This window comes from Strix uralensis, chromosome 18 (genome assembly GCF_047716275.1).
Source record: "Strix uralensis isolate ZFMK-TIS-50842 chromosome 18, bStrUra1, whole genome shotgun sequence".
NCBI lineage: Eukaryota > Metazoa > Chordata > Aves > Strigiformes > Strigidae > Strix > Strix uralensis.
Window position 1 is genome coordinate 16,015,713 of NC_133989.1, and position 18,404 is coordinate 16,034,116.

General features: G+C 44.8%; 1 protein-coding gene across 1 annotated transcript in view; it reads left to right on the plus strand.

Annotated features, from left to right (window-relative positions):
- The window catches only part of MMP24 (matrix metallopeptidase 24), a 46,308-nt gene that overhangs the window by 21,984 nt on the left and 5,920 nt on the right, over nt 1-18,404 (plus strand). Inside the window, exons 5-6 of the mRNA XM_074888507.1 lie at nt 5,774-5,935; nt 17,745-17,959. Of these exons, the coding sequence (XP_074744608.1) occupies nt 5,774-5,935; nt 17,745-17,959 (377 nt within the window). The remainder of the gene's footprint in view (nt 1-5,773; nt 5,936-17,744; nt 17,960-18,404) is intronic.

Sequence of the window (18,404 nt, forward strand, 5' to 3'; positions counted from 1 at the left end):
CTGAGTAAACTGCAGTACATAGATGTGTTAACATGATGATACAGTTCATAAAGTTTAAAACTAATAGTTGAAAACTAATATGACAAAGATTGGAGATTCACAATCAGATATATGATATTATTTGTACTTTTGTTGTCTTAGAAGCTCTGTCCTGGATTTACACTCCACTGTGCTAGGTGCTCTACAGAGTCTACCTACACTCATTGCAGCTATATATACAGCTACTGTGCTCAGGGGTAAATGCTGATGGTAATATCACAACATTGCCATAATAGTATCCCTGTGACCTATTACTGTAGAGGTATTTAAATCAGTGTTTTCGCTGACCTACAGCAATTGGATACCCTATTATGCAATGAGTTACCTAACCAAATAAAGAAAAGGGTTTGATATGGGTTTTCATCATTAAAATGGATGAAAATGTGCAAGAAGGCATGTGCTAGCAGTTTCACAAAGAAAAACCTTTCTCAAGATGCCTGTTACCTGATTTAACAGTTGTTTTTCCAGCTGAAGATAAAAATCAAAAAAGCATGGGTGATGGAATATATGACTAGAAGGAAGATCATACATAAATCATCTGTGACTGCAGTGTTCTCTGTGTTGTTGCAAAAAAACCATGTGTTTCTTATCTCTGCAGGGAAAGTTAGTATATTGTAAACAATTTGAGAGTGCTTAACCAAAGAGCTGGTTTTGATGTGATTATATTGCAATTTATCTTAAGTAAGTTAGGTCAGCTGGGAATACATCAGCTAACAGGAGGTTTATTGAACACAAATTTAGATTACTAATACTTTCTAGTTGAATTTTTTTAAGCTTCAAGTTGTGTGTATTCTGTGTCTGATGTGTGCATGGGGAGTATAGAGCTATTAAACAATGTAAGATAAGCAGTGTATTCACCTGGTTTGACATCATGATAATGGGCAATGCTTTTATATTGTTATAGGTGTGTCCCCAGTTATAACTCCTCTGGTGATAACATTGTTTTGGTGAGGACAACACATCAGCGACTTTAAAGCTGAATTAACTGTGTTTCTTTATGTTTTAGTGTAGCAGGTCAAACTATTTCACTCAATGAATCAACTTACAAAACTACCCCCGGTTTTACAGGTCATCCTCTCTCTGGTGCTTATTGGTGGACTTTTGGATGTGTCCTGAGAATCGAGAAGGAGGAAGCTCAGGCAGGTCTCTGACCAGACCTGCTTATTTTGTACAGATGGTGCAAATGAGCAGAAATGGCTGGATTTCTCTTGGGACCTTTCCCTGCAAATGCAAAGCAAGGGTGGTCAGTTCCTTCACGATACTGTCTTACCCACATGGCTGGTATACACTGAATATAAGTTTTACTTGGTCTTGGTCGTGGGGCGGAGGGTTGAACAGGAAATTAAGGAGCTTTATCCAATTGCCTGACCTTGTTTCCGTATGAGTAGCAAAGTATCAAGCTAGGTTATTGGTTCTCCTTTCTGAATCTTGATCCAAGGAGATGGGCATTATTGAGTGCTGTTCAGACAAGAACTGTGGAGAACATGAAGGTCAGAGGCCTTACTGCATTTTCGAGAACTAACAGAAGCAATTTGAGAGTTACAGGCTCCGTTCAAGACTCCTGCAGATCAGCTGAGTGGACAGTTTCCAAACAGCAGCTAAACAGCAGTGGGTAACAGTACACAAAGAGCCATCACAGCTCCAAACTAAGGGCTGTGGGATGACATAAGTACGCTGTCAGACTATAGTTTTATGCCTTGATACTTTCTTTTCAGAGCAAATCCTAGCCCACGCTTTGAAATGAAAATGAATAGTGTGTTTTCTTCCATGCTATGAAACTCCCTACCATTTACAAAAATAAAAGGAACTTCTTCCTTAACAATATTATTGATATAAACTGACCCCTCAGGAGAAGTAGGATGATGAATCCAGAGCTGGGTTTTCAAGCACTCTGTGCTTACAAAATGGTCTTAGACTTTTTTTTCTCCTGTCTCCACTTCCTATGAAATGCATGCTGTCCACTTGCCCTCTGAGAATGACTTAGCTGCTTTCAGACTTGGGACCCTCTTACAGAATACAGCAGGGTGGAGAAGACATGACGTGGGCATGTTGGGAGAGAACTATGAATGTGTCTGGGAGGAGGCTAGAACAAAAAGAAGGGTGAGTGGATGAAACTGGTGAGAAATCTTTGGCCAAGGCAGGGAGCAGAAGGAGAGGGAGCTCTGCTCAGTCTACTGCCTTTCAGCAAAGGCTTTGAGATGAGAAGCAACCACAGCACTGAGAACCAGAGTATTTGTTGAGAACCAAGAGGAGCTTCTTGTCCTACTTTCTGTGGAAGTCATTTTATTTCCTAGAAATTTTCATTAGCTCCAGTTCATCTGCTCCAGCCACCACCTCACAGCACACTGCTGCTCCAGTTCGAGTGGCCTCCTAGCAATGTATCCTCTCTTAGGAGGATAGCTTTTCTACTCCAGTGTTGACCTGTCCTCTGTGACTGTGCTAGAAGATTTCACAGTGAGTCCCTTACCTTTAGATGCAAGGAAGCAGAGCTCCCCAGCCAAATTTTCCCATGCTCTGTGGCACCCTCACACACTGCTGTCAGTCAGAATGGTGTTTTAAAACTGGACAGCAGTATCTGTTTTCCTCAGTTGTCTGTATTTCCAGGTATAATTATTTCATAAGGATAACTATGAAAAGGTGCATTTCTGTTCAGTAGTGGAAGAGCCGGTTGGCCTGCCCACCATGGTTGGCCTGCTTCCTCAGGTACGAACCTTCGTCTTTCTGATCATCTCAGAACTCTTCCTAGTTGTCTCACTGGTGATCAAGGAACCAACAAAGACATGATCTGCTGAACCTGATACTTAAGAAGGAAGAATTGGTGGGTAGTTGTGAAGATCAGTAGCATCCTTGGCTGCAGTAACCATGAGATGGTGGAGTTCAGGATATGTGATACTGAGGTCAATACTGTTTCATATCTTCATAAATTACCTCAGTGATACAGCAGACTACACCCTCAGGAAGTTTGAAGATGAGACAAAATTCGGAGAAGAGGTTGATATACTAAATAGTGGTGGTATCACCTCGAGAGGCTGGAGAAATGGGCTGGCAGGAATCTAATGAAGTTGAGCAAAGAAAAGGGCAAAGCCTTGCACCTAGGCTTTACTGGTGACCGACAGACTGGAAAGCAGCTTTGCAGAGAAGGACCCGGGGGTCCTGGTTGACACCAAGTTGGACATGAGTCAGCAGTGTGCCCCTGCAGCACAGAAGGCCAACAGCATCCAGGGCTGCATTAGGAAGAGCATTACCAGCAGGTCAAGGGAGATGATCATTCCCTTCTACTCAGCACATCTGGAGTGCTGTGTACAGGGCTTCCCAATGCAAGAAACTTGAAATTCAAAGCCAGACTGGATACAGTCCTGGACAACCTGCTTCACTTGACCTTGCTTGAGCTGAGGGGTTGGACTAGACAATCTCCAGGGCTGTCTTCCAACCTCAACCATTCTATGAATCTGTGTGACTCTGTTTTCCAGCTGTGAAGTGGGCTGGCATTTGTTTTGGGCAGAAACAAGCTATTTAAAACTAATTTAAATCAGGATAGTGTCTGATCTTATGCTCCTGATAAAGATTTAGCACATAGAGGCAAGTAACTTAACAGGTTTATATGTAGACTTACATAGAGATAACTTCTAGACATGCTGTCAGTACAAAGGCTCTTCGGATGCTTTAGCAAGGAGGAAAATGCCACCAAATTCGTGAGGGAAAAGGTCTCCAAGCACTTAGCACAGGCACAGCCCATGAGTCTGTGGTAAAAGTCACTCAGTACAGAGTGACTTACCATCGATTTCCATGTGTGAGTAGCTGTGGTAGCAATGAAAACCAGGCTTCCATGAGCATTTAAGTGACATAGGAGAGTCCATTTAATTCTCAACAGGACTTTGTATCTTTGAATCCCTTTTGAAAACTGGGTGCATCTTCTAAGCTTAAGTGTTTTTGAAAGCCCATGAAGAGTGATCAGTCCTCCGGACTTTACCATGAAATTACTTAATGTATTTTATACTGTGCTGTTGGACATTTTATTGGCTTGTTCTGCACACACCAGATTTTTCAGCAACAGATAAGAAAAAATTACTATGTAAGTCCCCATTTGGATTTCCTGAATACAGAAATTCTGGAATTTTAAATACATACATGGCTAAATTTTATCCCACATATGTTTTCAGACATTTGTATTTGAACAAATGTATTTGAATATTTGTTTGAAATGCATTTGGCTATTTTAACATGTCTTGCATATTCAAATGCAACATAAACATGCTTGCATGTTTAGACAATTTAACCATTTTGGTGTGGTATGTATGACCAGTTGAGCACTGTTGGTTACTGACTTTAGGTATCTTGAGATGCTGGTAAAGCACCCTACTGTGAAGACTTGCAGACCCCTGAACCTATGCTGTCACATTTTTATGGGTAACAGCGAAGCAATAAGTATTTAAAAGGTGGAGATAGTTCTACATGAATCCCTGTTGCAAGTCCTGTCCCAAGCAGATCTCAGCTGTGTACACAAAACTGAACTTTGTTACCTCTAAGATAGGTGCAGTTTGGAGGTGTGGGGAACAAAGATACACTGCTTGGAGATGCTGCAGATCAGCCACTGAGCTGCCACTGCCAACTGCTTTCTCCCATGTCTGATTGCAAGTGCTCTTGGTTTGTGCCTTGCCAGAAAAAGCAGAGAAGCCCTATTCAGGCAGAATTGAGGGCTCATTTTATTGACATGGGGAGACTCTTATATCTGTCCTTGCTGGCTGCATCTTCATCCCTCTCACGGCATTGCCTGTGTCACCTCCCATGTCAAGGTGCCCTCACGGAGTAGGACATCCAGGGACCACACTAGATCAAGCAGATGAGGGTCCCAGATCCATGGGACTGAAGAGGAGTGTATGCCTGTAACATAGAGTTGAAGGTACCCCTACTTTGCACTCCTACCAGCTTCTGGACCAGAGAGGGCTCCTCAGCCCTTACTCTTCCTGGCAGGAGCATGTCCCTTCTTTCCTCCTTCCTCCTTCTCCCTCCTGCCATTGGGATCCGACCCAACCTTTCCCTGTGTGGCTCTGCCTCCTGCAGGATGGTGCTACCTGTGCTCACCTCCTCCCGCAGACATGGCAGTGCCAGGAGTCCAGCAAAGTAAAAGCATGTTGAGGAGCCTGTGCTAGAGGAGATGGGGTTGTGTCAGGTACTACATTGCTACGGTGGGTGTTAGCCCTGATCTTCTCTGTCCTTCCTCCTGCCTTGCCAGGTGCCTTACAGATCTCCCCTAGGATATGGTGATCCAGGTCAGCACTGGAGGACCCAGAAGGGGGACAGAGCTCCCTTCCCACCATGTGCCCTTGTTGCTAAGCTGACTGGCAGTGCTCTCACCTCTCCTGGCAGCACTCAGATGAGGAGGCAGTGGTATCGGGGCAGCCTATTTTGTTGGCCATTTTCTGTAGACTCTCTACAGAAGAGTCTACAGTCAGTATCCTTTCACTCCAGGCAGCTGCCTGTTTTACTTGGCCTGAGGATGCTCATGGCCCTGGGTGGTCACGAACTAGGAGCCTCCTGCCCATTCTGTGATAATGACTGTAAAAGCTTCACAGACCTTCAGGACTAAAACCATCTCCAGGAACTGACCCTGGCACTGTGACCTGCTGTGCAATAGGATAGCAAAGCATTTGCTTCCTGCTTTATGAGTAAGTGGGGCTTGGGATTGTGTCAGGCTGTGGCTGTGTACTAACCTGGCTGTGCCTTTCTTCCACAGGGAATGATCTCTTTCTGGTCGCAGTCCATGAGCTGGGACATGCGCTGGGTCTGGAACACTCCAATGATCCCAGTGCTATCATGGCTCCTTTCTACCAGTACATGGAAACACACAACTTCAAACTGCCCCAGGATGACCTCCAAGGAATTCAGAAAATCTATGGTGAGCAACGCTATCCACTCATCTATTTACACTGGGCTCGAGTCTAGCGAGTATTTTACAGCCACAGACAGGTAGCCCCCAAAATGCTTGCAGCTGGTGGACTGGATTTCCTGCCATAGCTGAATGGGGAACCACGTAAAGCCCTTGATCCACAGCCAAATGTCAGATGACTGTCCCAGTGGCAATATCTTTGCACAAGTCAGGATAACCAAACTTCTGTGATCTCGCTGCTGCTCCATCCCTCACTATATCCCCAATATCAGGAACACTAGAAAGGGAAGAACAGGCAATTGCTGTGCCCAAGGTTTGTCCATTAGGAACAGCCAGTGCAAATAGAAGGGAAGAATGTGAAGAACATGGAACATCAAGGAAAGGTATGCACTGTTTTTTTTTCTCCGTACATAGAAAGTAGGGAAAAAAGTTTGGATCTGCTTAGGGAACACTTTTAATCTCCAGCTGAACGTTGTTGTACAACATGTGCCACAAAGATATGGGCTCAGGGAAAAGAGATAAAAGGAGGCAGAGGGATTATGGGAGAAAACCCATAGGGAAGGGGCTGGAGATGATGTGGTACCATGTGATGGGATCATGGATACCAGGGTGTGAGGACAGGCAACTTCAGAGAATTATTGGCTGAAGAAAACCTTGGGAGCAGAGGGAAATGCAGGTTTTAGAAGCCACAGTCAAGGGGAGGCTGAGCTAGAGGATGCTAATGGATACAGACTATGGCAGCCCGTGGAAAACAGGTTTTGTCAAACATCCCTGATTTTGTTCTTTGAGGAAAGTACAAGCTAGACACAGAGGTTACTTAATAAATGTAGCCTAGAGCAACTGTGCTATGTAACTATGCAACATTTGCAGTTGCGTGACATCTTGCGTGACATCAAAAATTAACTCCCAGTGTGAGCAGAGCAGATATTATATGAATTAGACCTGAAAAAACACCCCTTATGAGATGGTTGTCAGTGTTTCTAAGGGATTGCTGCTGGCATCAGTGGTAGACCTGACACTAGTCAACATTTGCATCAGTGATCTGCCAGTGGATTTTAAATTATTGCTAATAGAACTTGTGCCAAGACCTATAAGACTCTGAAGCAGTACAGCAAGACTTTAGAGTTCTAAGCTGTATGTCAATTGTTTGAGTCTGATTTTTTTTTTTTTTTTTGTAACTGGAATGAGATTCATTTGTTCAAACATAGATGCCTAAAGAAGAGAAAGCTCTTTCTGGGCTAGTTTCCCTGATACCTGTCTGGGCAATAGGAAGAAACAGGCATTTATAGAGTGCAGTTCATCCTCGGTGTAAGGCAGATATCCAAGTAAGGTCCAACATTTAAAATAAGATGGCTTGAAATATACCCAGGGGGAACTGGCTCTTCCTATTAGTGCATATGAACTTTTCTCTTTATTGTTCATTACCAGGATGAAGTTGCATGGCAACTGTCCTATGGTATCATTTAATTACGCATACTTTAACTTAGTGTATATTCAAATACTCAGGATAACAGAGATTCTGGGTGATTTTGAAATAAAGTGCTGGGGTAGTAAGTGTTAAATTTTCATTAAATAATATACCTAAGTTTTCATTTTTGAAAGCTGCTAAAATGCCATTACGCTGTTTCTATTTTGGAATGTTGATTTAGTTCCTGTGAACTTTGACTAATGAGAAAGAAAAAAAAAATTTATCGCTGACAGTGAAAGTGCAGTCAAGAAAAAATTACTGGTCTCTCTGTTTTCAGATACCTTTTTTGGAAAGGGAGCAGATAAGGAATTGACACCCATGCTTCTTCACATTTGTGGTTCAAGCCAGTATCAGCAGTGGCTGAGCTGAGGACCAGCACTCCCCCAGTACAGCTTGGGCAGGGACCCAGTGCCCAGGGCTGAGCTGAAATGGGGCTCCTGGGCCCATGGGTGGGGGTGGAGGTACCAGGTGGTGCTGGTCAGGGCCATTAAGACCTATTAGTGCCCTCAGGGCCCTGGCAGTTGGTGAGAGCACTGCACGATGTCTTGTGCACAGCTGTGACAGAGCAGAGAGCTCAGGATTCTACTGCCTATGGCTTGGTAGCAGTACCACTACACTTCCACTTATTTTTTACTTAAACTTCACTTGACATTAAACTTTAGCCACATACTATGTTAAGATTCTCTGTATGCAATATAATATGCTTAAAATTTTAACTCTGCTTGAAAAAAGCAGTGTGAGCGAATTACTGCCTGGTGCAGTAGTAATTAGGAATTAGTTTGGTGACTATTCATGGAGTTGTGCAAGGCTCCTCTCTGAGGTCTTTGAACTGGTTGGGGATGGTGTTGGTGGTTGCAGAGATAACCAGTCCTGTGGGGAGAAGAAGGAGCAGCTTCTGCAGTAGGAGCTTTGATTCCCCCAGGTGGAGATTTCAGCCCTTAGCACAGAGTTACCGACCAAAAACTAAAGTTTAGTTTAAAACTAGGTTTTACTCTTATGGTTCACAAAGAAAAGATGGAGAATGCAGATTATGTTTCTCCCTGGAACTGGAGATAAGAGAACAGATCCTTTTATCTGAGCTTCTTACAACTGAGAAGGGTCTGAAATATCCTTCTTGTAGCTTTAGCAGGAACATTCAACTAATGTGTTTTATTTCCACAGTGCCAGTCTGCTTTGTTGTGCCTTGGGAATGCCAAAAGCCCATCTACTGGAGCACCTGTCCAAAAATCAAAACCTCCTGCTTTCATGCTGTTTTGACATTCTCTACAGTGCAGCAGCATGTGCTCAATACGTTTTATTTAGGAGCCTACTATGCAAAATAAGTCATAGAGCCAGAGCCACTGCCTTGCCTGTAGCATCCTTTTTAAAAAATAAATTCAATTAAAACTTCCAATTTTTCATTCCGCTGAATTGCTAGAACAAAGAAGAGAAGCTCTACTAAAGTTTAAGTCCATTTTGTCTCCTTCTTTTGAGAATGATGCATTTCAAATGTATTTTTAGGTTGTATCTGTGTTTACCCATTAGGAAAGAAATATGTCTAAATCTGTCATATAATGATTTGTTGAATTACTAAGTTATTTTCTGCTGGATTTATTTCAAAACTCACCTAAAGAGAGGCGATACAAACTCTTGTTTGTGCTTCATGCTGGTTAGTATAAGGTCAATGTTTAAAATGTTATTTCCACTTATGAGCTAATGATGAAAAGGCCAGCAGCTCACTGTGTGTGGCAGAGTAGACTGTATGACAATTCAGCAGTATTTCCATCTTCTGATAGGTGCTTCTTGTAGCTTGTTCCTTGACACAATGAGGGAAATATCATCACTGTTCTTCACATGTCTTTTTCTGAAGGATCTCTCGCACTGTACTCGTACCCACGTCACAAGTGACATGCCCAGAAAGGAATTAAACTGGAAATAATAACCATTATGTAGGTCCCCTGGATACCCTCTTAAGCTGACTGTCTCTTAATTTTGCTAGTGTTGCAGCCAGGGCTGCATGCAACTACAGTGCAGATGGAAAGGGGAGACACACTCAGCCAGCCATGGCCTTGTCACACAGCCTGAACTGTTCTTCACATCCTGCTCTAAGTACCCTTTTGCAGTAGGCTGTGAAGCATCCTCCCATGTTAGGAGTGATTCTTCTGACACTGTGCCTGGGGAGCAGAAGGGTTGACATCATATGCAGGAAGAACTCGTGTTCACACAGATGCTTGGAGCTGGTAAACCAGGCCATTACCTTCAAGGCCCTTTCAAAGCCTCAGGTCACAAAGGAAATGTCTCCTTATCACTCAAAGACAGACCAAATCATTAAGCCTGGAGAAAAGCTTAAGGATCCGGGTAGTCCCAGATCTCACTGAGGACATGTCAACCTCACACATCCTTTCTGCAGCTCAAGAGAAGAGCTCCCTGTCAGCGTACATGCTGCATCCCATGAGGGCTGAGGTCCAGGGTGGTCATGAAACCACACCAGCCCCTGGCCAAGGAACTAGACACCAACTCTGACATCCAGGAACAGGGGATCAGCAGGGCACAGTGTCCCTGAGCAAATAGCACCTTCTGCCGGCCTCATTGCTCCTGTGCAGCGAGCACGGGTTTCATAACCTCCCTCCCCTTTTCCCAGTGGCAGTTCACAGAGCAATCCCAGATCCTTGTAACCCACATGTGTGTGTGAGATGGCTTGTGATGGAACAGCAGAAAAACCTGATGCAAAATGCTTCGCGTGGTGACACTGCATTGTGGGTGACCATCAGAGATGATCACTCAAGACTCAAAAATCACATCAAGATTTGCTGTCATGCAGCACCTGGAAATGTTAGGCATAGGACTGTTTTCTGATAATGTCCTCTTGAATGTGGAAGAAAATGGAGTAACATGCAAGACCTTGTCTGTAGAAGCTGCAAGATCTGGGACTTCTGGATCCCTGCCCCATGGTACTGAGCTTGTAGGAGGGTGGGGAAGGAAAAATGTGTGGCAATAAGAGAGCTGGAGGGACCTGCCCTGATGCCATATCTCTGGCACGTTGCAGAGATACCAGACTCACTCTCTATGTTGCATCCCTTCATTTGCACCTTTCCTCCTGTCCAGAGACTCTGTTGGACCCAGCAGGAAATACCAGACTCCACCTCCGGTGCATCCACTGAGTCTCACCTGCCCTGTGCCAGGTCTGCGTTCCTGTTCCTCTGAAAAACAGGCAGGGAGGAACCACCTGGTTCCTGGTGCCGTCCTTGGGGTCCACCTGCCACGTGGAGGACTCTGCCATGACACAGGGACTCACCTGTGCCCACATCAGCCCTGGAGCTGCGCACATGGGGTGTGAGAGGAGGGAGCTGGTCAGCTGCCTCCTGACGAAGGAGGAGCTGAGGAGGAGCCCACCTCTCTTGGGAGGTTTCTGAGCTGATGGAGAAACACTGCTTTATGTTATGGCTGTGCATGAAATACTTACCCTACAGATCCTTCTGAGTATAAAAAAAATGTTCTGTTTTGCAGTGGAGCAGATGTCAGGCTTCTTAAAGTTTTTCCAGAGGGGACCTGGGCTGCAAGCACCACAGCTGGAGCATCTTGCAGAGCCCCAAACTTTCATCATTTGCCTGCCTAAGCCTAGGAATTTTGGACCCAGTTTTCTTGCACCCAAAGCAGAGAACCCAACCCAAGGTGAATCACCTCGTTACAGAGCCCAGGAGAGCATTCCCTCTGGCTTAGAGCAAGGATTTCAGCCACGGACACTTGTCTTCCAGGTGAATTCTCTATCACCTGAGTGGCAGTTGGTCATTCAGAGGAGAATGTCTGTGTGAGACGGGCTCGAGAAACCCTTCCTGATGATCACGAGGGCCTTGACTGCCCAGCTCTTGGGTAGACTGTGGGTGCTGGGGCTTGTTCTGCAGACCGTAGCACACTGGGGCAAGAATACCCAAACTAACTGACATGTCTGACCCCAGAAGTGCAAAGTGCTCTGTGGACAGGTTTACCAAGCGGGCAAGGAAAACGAGTCCTTTCTGAGCTCTGAGCTGTTGTGGATGGACCATCTCTCATCCCTGAGATAGCTTGTTGACAGCTAGCTTATTTAATATGAACAGGAACCACTCTCCACTGCCCTGGAGTCTGCAGAGCAGCCAGGTGGGTTTCTCTCACTCTCCCTGGCTCATTTGGATCATACGTTTTGATTTGAAACTGAGGAGCCTTTCCAGCTGGTGCAGTCCTGCAGAAACATGCAGGCAGCTCAGCTTTGTGCAGCCAAAAAACTCCTGTATGTTATTCAAAAGTGTAACTGCCTGCCTGTGGTCTGGATGATAGTTTTATTCTTGGAGTGAATATGAAGGAGATAAAGACAGGCCTTTGTTTGCAGGTGGATCGTTACCTCCCCTGATCTGAAACAAAGGGCGTCCTCTGCACTGGCAGGCTTGGAGAGCCGCCTGGCTCACGCAGAGTTGGCTGTGACGGACGCTGAGCCATGCGAGATGCTGAGCCTCCAGGCAGGTGTTGTGCAGTTGAGGGAACACTCTGTCCATAGCCAGGAGGACAGTACAATTATATTTTGTCCTCAACTATCGACACAGTGGCTCCTAAATGCCTCCTCTCTCTGTGTTATCTTCACAGGTCACCTTGGTATTCAGATGGTCTGCGACAGAGGAAGCATGAAGGGAGGAGGCTAAGTGCCAGTGGCGGGAGTCACACTCTGAAGGTGATCTGCTGTGACCCAAAAGCTTTCTGACATTCTTTGCCTTGGTTGTGCTAGAGAGGAAGAAAGTCTTCTTCTCCACACAGTGTCTGTAAAATCCCTGCAAGTTGCTTCCCTCCAGAACCTAGAGTTTCCAGCTCCAGCAGGTTTCTTACCTGCTTCCCGTGTGGAAGTGGCTGCAGGTTCAGCCCTGGGGGTGGGTTCGTCTCCGGTGCTGGGATCACACCCAATAGCCAGGGTTCAGGCCCAATTGCAGGCCCATGCAATAGCCTCTCTCGCTTAATTTTTCTCTCAATGAGAGTTGCTCTGACTGATTCTCTGAAGTTGCTTGGAAACGTAGTGATAGAGGCTGTGATTTGCATGCGATGCTGCCTGGTTAGTTGTATCGGTGGTGGGTGTAATCAGCTCCTGTAATAAATACCAAGGTGCCAGCATCTCTCGAGTAGCTCTTAGTTCACATGGTCATCTCTGCTGCTCATAAACCTGTTGTATCCTGCCTTTACCTGTCTGTTCTGGAGGCAGGTTACTGTGATGAGATTCTAGAAATAGTAATGACTGGCAAACTATATCAGGTCTTTTCATTCTGCTTTCATGCCAGGTTGTGCTCAGAAGTGGCTTAGGTCTTACAAGACAGCATCTTTCTTCAGCAGTGGAAAGTCTGTGCTTCTGCTTCCCATCCCCCTAACTATAGACCAAATTCTGCCCACTTGGACCCGAGGATTTTCATGTTGTATGTGTTCTGCTCTGCTCTTTGCATGTGCATAACTGTAGGATTACCTTCCACCTTTAGCTGTAAGTCCACCCTCCCTCAGTGACAAAGTGAAGGCAGCAATTAAAAATAAAAATGCAATCTGTATAACCATAAGAGGAGACAAGACTTTAATCAGGATAAATTAGAGGGCCCAGAATACATAAAAACAAGAAGAGAAGCAAAAGATGACAAGGAAAAATCCATGGCTGGCAGGGAAAGACAGTAAGAGGAATATTTGAAGTAAAATGACAAAGCCTGCGTCCCAGCAAGTTGCAGTACCTCCTGCAAAATGTTTGGGAAGCCTTGTCAGTGCTGGGTACCTCCTTCGGAGCAATCGCCAGCACTAGTTTGGCCATTACAAGCAGTGAGTATATACAGTGGCCCAGCTCCCGTTATTAGTCCTGACCTGTGAGCTCTTTGCACAGCTCTAGCAAATGTTTCAGTGGATGCAAATCTCGGGTTCACTTGAATCGTTGCTGATTTGCACCATCCTGACCGCAGTGTGTACAACTGCTTCTGCCTTGCAAGTTTACTGCACTTTGTTTCATCTTAGGGCTCATTAAAATCAGTCCCCTGGGTTGCAGGTGCTGTTTTAACTTTCCTCTTCTCCATGGAAGACTCTGACAGACTTTGGGCACTTAAGTTGAACGTGAGAGAGTTGAACATGACTGCTGTCCTGCAGCAGGGGCAGAGCAGGCTGTAACCTGGTATACGAGTGGTCCTCACTTGTGAAGAGAGAGTGCATCTTTAATAAGTCCAATCATGCATGAGATGGTAAATTTTTAGCATATAACCACAATCCTATAGTCCCTGTTCTGCACCTTACTACCAGATTCTACGTGTCTTTGTGACCCATCAGGCACATTCATCATAATTTTCTTTAGCTGGTACTCCTGTCCTGTCTCATACTTTTTTCTTTTAAATGAGAGGGGGAAAAATTAATGTCATGTCCTCACCTTACTGCTCATGGTCATCTCTATAAAACTCTATTCTTGCTTTCTTCTCCTCTCAAAGTGTGGAGTTTTTGGCTTGTGATTTCTGGAAATCCAGAACTGCTGTTGATTTGAGTATCTCCATCTGTTTGCTGTGGCTGAGAAGCAGAACCGCCCTGACTTGGCAATCACTCCCTTCCGTACTCTTGTGTCTTTCCAGTGAGCAGTTTGAATACGTAACATACAGTGACTTCTTGTGTCACTCCCAGAGTTCCCTCTGACAGCAGGTGTGCTTCTGCATTGCAGGTTGCTACACGTCTCACCCTGTTTAAAGGCAACAGTGCTCCTTGGAGTCCTCCTTACAATCACGTTGTGAATTTCCTTCTAGCTGCCTCTCACAACGCTGGGGTCTATCCTGTGCTGGAGCTGGTGGCAGTCTTCCACAAACTACCAAATAGCTGTCTGATGAAATTGCTCCACTGTGACAATTAAACTGACCACCAAAGAGGCTTTTCTGATCCATACATGGCAACAGAAATGCGTCTCTCATTGGTCAGCACACGGCAGCGTGAGCCTCTTGCAAAGAGGAGGGAATGAACAACGACACCTCCCTTGTGCTTCCGTAGCAAGATGCTGTAGTGTCATTTTGAAAGGTGATCCTTGTATCAGTTGTTGGCAGGGGAATCCTATGGTGTAGGACATGCATTAGAGGTTTTTCAAGGTTATTTACCAAACACACGCACTACAGCCGTGTGGATGGCAGCACAGGAGTGACAAGATCCCACTGCTCTTTAATGAGACCTGCAGCTTGCAGTGAGTCACTGCTTATTGTTTCCTGCTTAGGTCCCAGTCGAGACTTACCTTTCCTTAATGCAAGCATTTCCAGTCTTCAGCAAGCATGTAAACTGCTGGTTTTCGAACTTAATTTATTCAGGTACTATAACTGGCACCAGGTGCCATTTTTGGCAGCCAAAGCAGGTTACCAGTTTCCTGCTCCTTTAATTCACCAAAGCAGGAGCTGAACACTGCTCCCACATCCCATCTCAACAAACCAGTGTAAGATCTGCCTGGGACCTATTTCCCTATTCCCATCCCTTTCTCTGCAGCATATCCCACTGTACCAACTTAATCCTACCTCTGTGAGCTTTCCAGCCTGAACCAGAAGTGTCAGCTAGTGTAACACTTGGAGGAGATGCCTTTGCACAGCCCATGTGCTTCACACCACAACAAGTTAACAGTCAGTGTGAGGTTAATGGTTGGACTGGATGATCTTCAAGGTCTTTTCCAACCAAGATGATTCTGTGATTCTGTGAAGTTGCCTATGGCTGCATTAGCAAACAACGTCTGTGGCTGCTAGCAAGAATAATAGTAGCACATCTGTAGATAGAGCAGTATTTAGGGATGGTTTTAAGTAAATAGAAGGCTGAGTACTTGACAGCCAGTCTGTGTGCGTTTTGGTGAAGGGGTGGTTATTGTGGGTTAGCTCTAGCTGTGCCCTGTGATGCCTATTTGCAGCTGCAGCATGCTTGATGCACTCCAGAAGTGCATCTTCAAGTTGAGCTTTGTCCAAAAAGAATGCATTTTGAGAACTTCAGTGTGAATCAAAGCACAGAAATTGCAAATGATGGAGCAGCTCTTCAAAAGCAGACTCCTGAGCTGTGCTGAAACATGAGTGTGGATGCACCCATAGTGCCTGGCTAACAAGGGGGTCCAGCCCTGTTCCTCCTGTGATGGGCAATGCCTGGAGACCTTTGCTGCACACCATTTGGGGAGAATTCACAGATCACTAGCAGCAGCAGTATCACAGTTTGGGAATTTTATTTAAAAGAACTTTATGGTCTGCTAAGATTCTGGGCACTGAACAGCTAAGAATGGAGGGGGATGAGAAGTATACAATATCAGTAGAATATTTTTATCCATGTCATGTAGACAGCTTTCCAAGAATAATTATCAACAGAGAATCCTTGTCTAAAGGATTTCTGTGAGCAGTATTTCATGTCTTTTATTAAAATTCTAGAATAAAAGTAAATAGAAACAGTTGCAAATAAAAATAGTTGCTAATAAAAATTGCATATGGCACAGAATATCACATTATGAGGATGTCACCTTGAAGAAATATAGTGATCCATTTGAAAAGCTTTAGAAAAGAGCTGTAAGAGTAAGTGTCAAGATCTTAAAACGAAAAGACACTGAAGCAACAGACAGAAGGAACTGGTCCATGTAGCTCCTTAAGGAGAATTTAAAAAGCATCTTCATCAAGGTCTGTAGATGATTAAATGTTGAGACACTAGAGATAAGGAGAAAATATTGACTCTAAAGCTGCACAAACTCAGACAGTAGGTGAGACACAGACTTTAGCAGTGACAGGGCTTAATCATTGGAACAATTTGCTGTGCATTATAGAGGATTTTCTGTGCCTCAAAATCTGGAGAATGTGCTGTATCTGCACCAGAAGCACTAGGCTCATCACAGAGCTCACAGGTGGAGGTTTCTGGCCTGGTACTGCAGAAAGTTGGACTATGTTATCTAAGTGGCACTTTCTGAACATGATAGCCATGAAACCTACACACCAGATTCTTCCTGTTACAACGTTAATAACAATTAAGTGTGATGGCTTTGATGACTATTGTCACTAGCTGCGATGATTTTGACCAACCCAGTCACCGCTCCAGGACGTGGTAAACACATTCATTATTGGAACCTTTTCAAAATGTAACATTTAAGAGCTAAGTTGACACAGGGACTTGAGACCTAACCACCATTTTAGGCAGCACAGTTCAAAATGTTTATCTGCAGAAGTCCTCTTCTAATCCCACAGGTGCACAGCCTCCGCGGGTATCTAAATCCTTACTCTGACATTCCTCCTCTGGGTATGGGCACGGCAGTCACCCCCACACAGCGTAACCCTCCTGCAGCCTGTGAGGATGAGCCTTGTCCAGTGCAAGTGGTCAGTCATTCCAGCGGTTGTGAAGCGCATCAGCAGTGCTGTTGAACCCATAAAACAGTGAGACTGATAGAGCAACTGCAGAAGTCAGCCCCCGTTCTGCCCACTGGTGGAGGTCTGTCCTGCAGGCTCTCCTCATAGCCCCTTCAAAAGCACCGTTCAGAAAGAGATTGAAGCCATAATCCATGCAAATAAACAATCAAAGCCCATTTGATTACATCAGATATAAAACTTGCCAAAATCTCTTGCTTCGAGTAGCCTTCTGCTTATTGCCTTATGAACTTGTGGCCTTCTCTGAGAAGCAACAAGAAATCTATGACTCTTAATTAGATTTGGTCCAGATTTTATCACTACCTGTTAATGAAATCATCCTGCGGCAGAGTCTGTTTAAAAGCAGACCTCTACTCCAAGTCTTAAGAAGTCACTTGTCTTTTTATAGCTCTTTACATTCCAGCAGCCTTGTCAGATCTCAAAGCTGAGCTGGGTAAGGCTCGAAGGGGAGAGCTGTGCTTGTGGGGGAGCATCATTTGAATGAGAGCATGGTCCCTTACACCATTGTTGGTCAGCAGCGCAAAGATTCCTGACTAAACTGTAACAGCTTTCTAATTTCTAAATTCCCCTGCAGTTCCCCTTAGATTGTAGCATTGGTTTTCACACCCTAACTTTTTAATGGTTTTGCTTTGGGGTTGGTTTTTTTTTTTTTTTTTGGTCTACTAAGCATTTCTATTCAAGGGTTATTAGCTTTCATTTCAGTTGGGAACGTGATTGGTGTGGCTTCTCCTTCCTTTTAGCTCCAGCCTCCTCGGGAAGACCTACAAAAACATACTGGCTCTTCTCCAGTTCTTATCACTCATCTGTTTTGGGACATCTTTTACGTGTGGATGCATCTCGTTCTGCTCCCCATTTCTAGGGAATCAGCTCTGCACAAGGAGTATGTAAATTCCTCGTAATGCTATTCATCCAGCCTGTTGCCTTTTAAAACCTACGAGGGAAGCACAGAAAATCCAAACCTGTCCACTTTGCTAAACATTTTTCTTTTCACTTCTAGGTCCTCCTGTTGAGCCCCTGGAGCCAACCAGGCCTTTACCCACTCTTCCTGTTCGCAGAATTCACTCCACTTCGGAAAGAAAACACGAGAGACAGCCAAGACCTCCTAGTCCTCCTCTGGGTGATAGGCCATCTCCTCCTGGCATGAAACCGAATATCTGTGATGGCAACTTTAACACCGTGGCTCTCTTTAGAGGAGAAATGTTTGTTTTCAAGGTACTAAGAATTCCTGCTTACCCATGAATCTTTCTTTAGTTTTATTGCTGGAAAAGATTAATAGAAATGTAAGGTAGTAAGATTTGAAATGTCTGTGAAAATAGCTCTGTTCCGAGGCTGATGAATGAGCGATATTAGAAGGACATGTAAGCAGATTGGCTCTGTAATATTTGGAAACAGCGCCTGAGGGGATTCACAAAATGCCCAAGCAGCCTGTGCACCAAAATGTGAACTGGATGCACTGGCAGAGACTTCAGACACCATCAAGCTCAGAGAGGAGCTACCTGTAAAGCCAGAAAGCAATACCAGTACTTAACCAGGAATTAAGCATCGTTGCCTCCAGAGATGGCATGCAGTGAACCCTGAGCTTCTGGGAGCACTCAGCTACCTGAAGCTCTTGGGGAGTTTGAGTCAACCTTGCTTGCAGACTGCAGCCAGGGAAGAA